The 2,282-nt window shown below is 64.6% G+C and overlaps 1 protein-coding gene across 1 annotated transcript; it reads left to right on the forward strand.

Annotated features, from left to right (window-relative positions):
- The first annotated feature begins 887 nt into the window (after positions 1 to 887).
- NEUROG1 (neurogenin 1) lies at positions 888 to 1,631 on the forward strand. The gene has a single exon (XM_032425157.1). It carries the CDS (start codon positions 888 to 890, stop codon positions 1,629 to 1,631), a length of 744 nt encoding a protein of 247 aa, XP_032281048.1.
- Positions 1,632 to 2,282: the final 651 nt, after the last annotated feature.

The raw sequence follows: 2,282 nt of genomic DNA on the forward strand, positions 1-2,282 counted from the left end.
CCAACCATTCATCCGGCGCTTCGTCACAAAAGCTCCCTTCCAAGTGTCCCTCGAACATCATTTCACATCATCCTCAACGGGAGAGACTTCCGCCCCATTTTACAGGTGGGGAAAGTGAAGTCAAATCTCTTGGCCAAAGCCACGCGGCCCGTCAGCAGCGGGAGAACGGAAGCGAACCCAGGCTTCCAGCCGGCTGCAGGTTTCCGCAACTCGCTGCGCAGCTCACACTTGCCCGCCCGCGCCCCGCCTCCCCATCCCACCCCAGCGAGGGGCGCCGGGCCCGCCCCCGGAGGAGCGTGCCTCGGCCGCTAATCGCCGGGCGCCCCCGCCTCCGCTTCACCGCCTGGAGACGCCCCGGCCGGCTTAGCCCGGAGACGGCTCCCGGGGCCGCGGGACGCCGCCGATTGGCCCGCGGTAATTACGGGCACGCTCCGGGAGGGGGGAGGGGCCGGGGCGGCCCCCCGCGAGCATAAATTATGCAAATACCCGGGCGCCGCACGGGGCTGACCTGCCGCCTCGCTCCATTCACGGGGGCTGCCGCGGGGGCGGAGGTGGCAAGGGAGGGGGGCGCCCATTGTTGGGGCGGGTACTTAAGGGGTCCTGAGGCCGGTCGTGTGCCACACTCGGTACTCACACGAGCTGATCTGTTCGCCGGCGAGATCACTCGGGAGACCGGCCGGGAGCGTGGCCCCTGCAGACGAGGCGAGGAGGTGCAGCCAAACTCCAGGTGCGCCCCCGCGCCTTTCCAGGCCTTCGCGCCCGCAGCGGCCACAGGGTAGGCCCGGGCCGTTTGGAACGTAAGTGCGTCCCGGCGACCCTGCCCTCGGCGCGGGCTCCCGTCCTCCAGGAGCCCTCTTACCTGCCCGTCGGTCCTGCGCCACGCAACGATGCCAGCCCCTCTGGAGACCTGCCTCTCGGACCTGGACTGCGCTAGCAGCAGCAGCAGCAGCAGCAGCAGCGACCTATCCGGCTTCCTCACCGACGAGGAGGACTGTGCCAGGCTCCAACCACCAGCGTCTGCCTCGGGGACGCCCGTGCCTGTGCGCAGGGGCGCTCCCGGCGTTCCCGCAGCCTCCGATACTCCCCGGGCGCAGGACGACGAGCAGGAGCGGCGGCGGCGCAGGGGCCGGGCGCGTGTGCGCTCCGAGGCGCTGCTGCATTCGCTGCGCAGGAGCCGGCGTGTCAAGGCCAACGACCGCGAGCGCAACCGCATGCACAACTTGAACGCGGCGCTGGATGCGCTGCGCAGCGTGCTGCCCTCCTTCCCCGACGACACCAAGCTCACCAAGATCGAGACGCTGCGCTTCGCCTATAACTACATCTGGGCTCTGGCGGAGACTCTGCGCCTAGCCGACCAGGGACTGCCCGGGGGCGGTGCCCGGGAGCGCCTCCTGCCGCCGCAGTGCGCCCCCTGCCTGCCCGGGCCCCCGAGCCCCTCCAGCGACGCCGAGTCCTGGGGCTCCGGTGCCGCCGCCTCCCCCTGCGCCGCCGCCGCCTCGCCACTGTCTGACCCCAGTAGCCCCGCCGCCTCGGAAGACTTCGCCTACGGCCCCGGAGACCCCCTTTTCTCCTTCCCCGGCCTGCCCAAAGACTTGCTCCACACGACGCCCTGTTTCATCCCTTACCACTAGGCCCGTTGCGGACACTGTTACCTTCCCCCTCCCTCAGGCAACAGGCAGTAGATGGAGCCCCAGCTTCAGTCTCAGGACCCCCAGTCCGGGCGGAGGGAGGAAGCAGGAGCTTTAAAGGGGTGGGAGATACCTGAGACGCTTGTTAGGTCGCTGCACCCTCACCACGGCTGCCCCTTGGTCTGTTTCTCCAGCCCTCAGCCCCGGGCCCCTCCTGCCCGCCCTTAGACGGCCTTTCCTTTTGCACTTTCTGAACTCCACAAAACCTCCTTTGTGGCTGGCTCAGAGCTGACCCCAGCCACCACTTCAGTGTGATTTAGAAAAGGGACAGATCAGCTCCTGAAGACGAGGTGAAAAGTCAATTTTACAATTTGTAGAACTCTAATGAAGAAAAACGAGCATGAAAATTCGGTTTGAGCCGGCTGACAATACAATGAAAAGGCTTAAAAAGGAGAGACAAGGAGTGGGCTTCATGCATTATGGATCCCGACCCCCACCACTGCAGGCTTGCTCTAGGAGGAACCCGAGACTTGCGTAGCTATTCAGGCACCGGGCTGGAAAGTACTTTAATTTATTCAAGATGCTTCTTTCATATGAAAATGTATTTTTGTACATAAAGAGTTTATTCTATTATTATGAGCTATCAAAGTTTAC

This window comes from Phoca vitulina, unplaced genomic scaffold (assembly GCF_004348235.1).
Source record: "Phoca vitulina isolate PV1807 unplaced genomic scaffold, GSC_HSeal_1.0 scaffold32, whole genome shotgun sequence".
Lineage (NCBI taxonomy): Eukaryota > Metazoa > Chordata > Mammalia > Carnivora > Phocidae > Phoca > Phoca vitulina.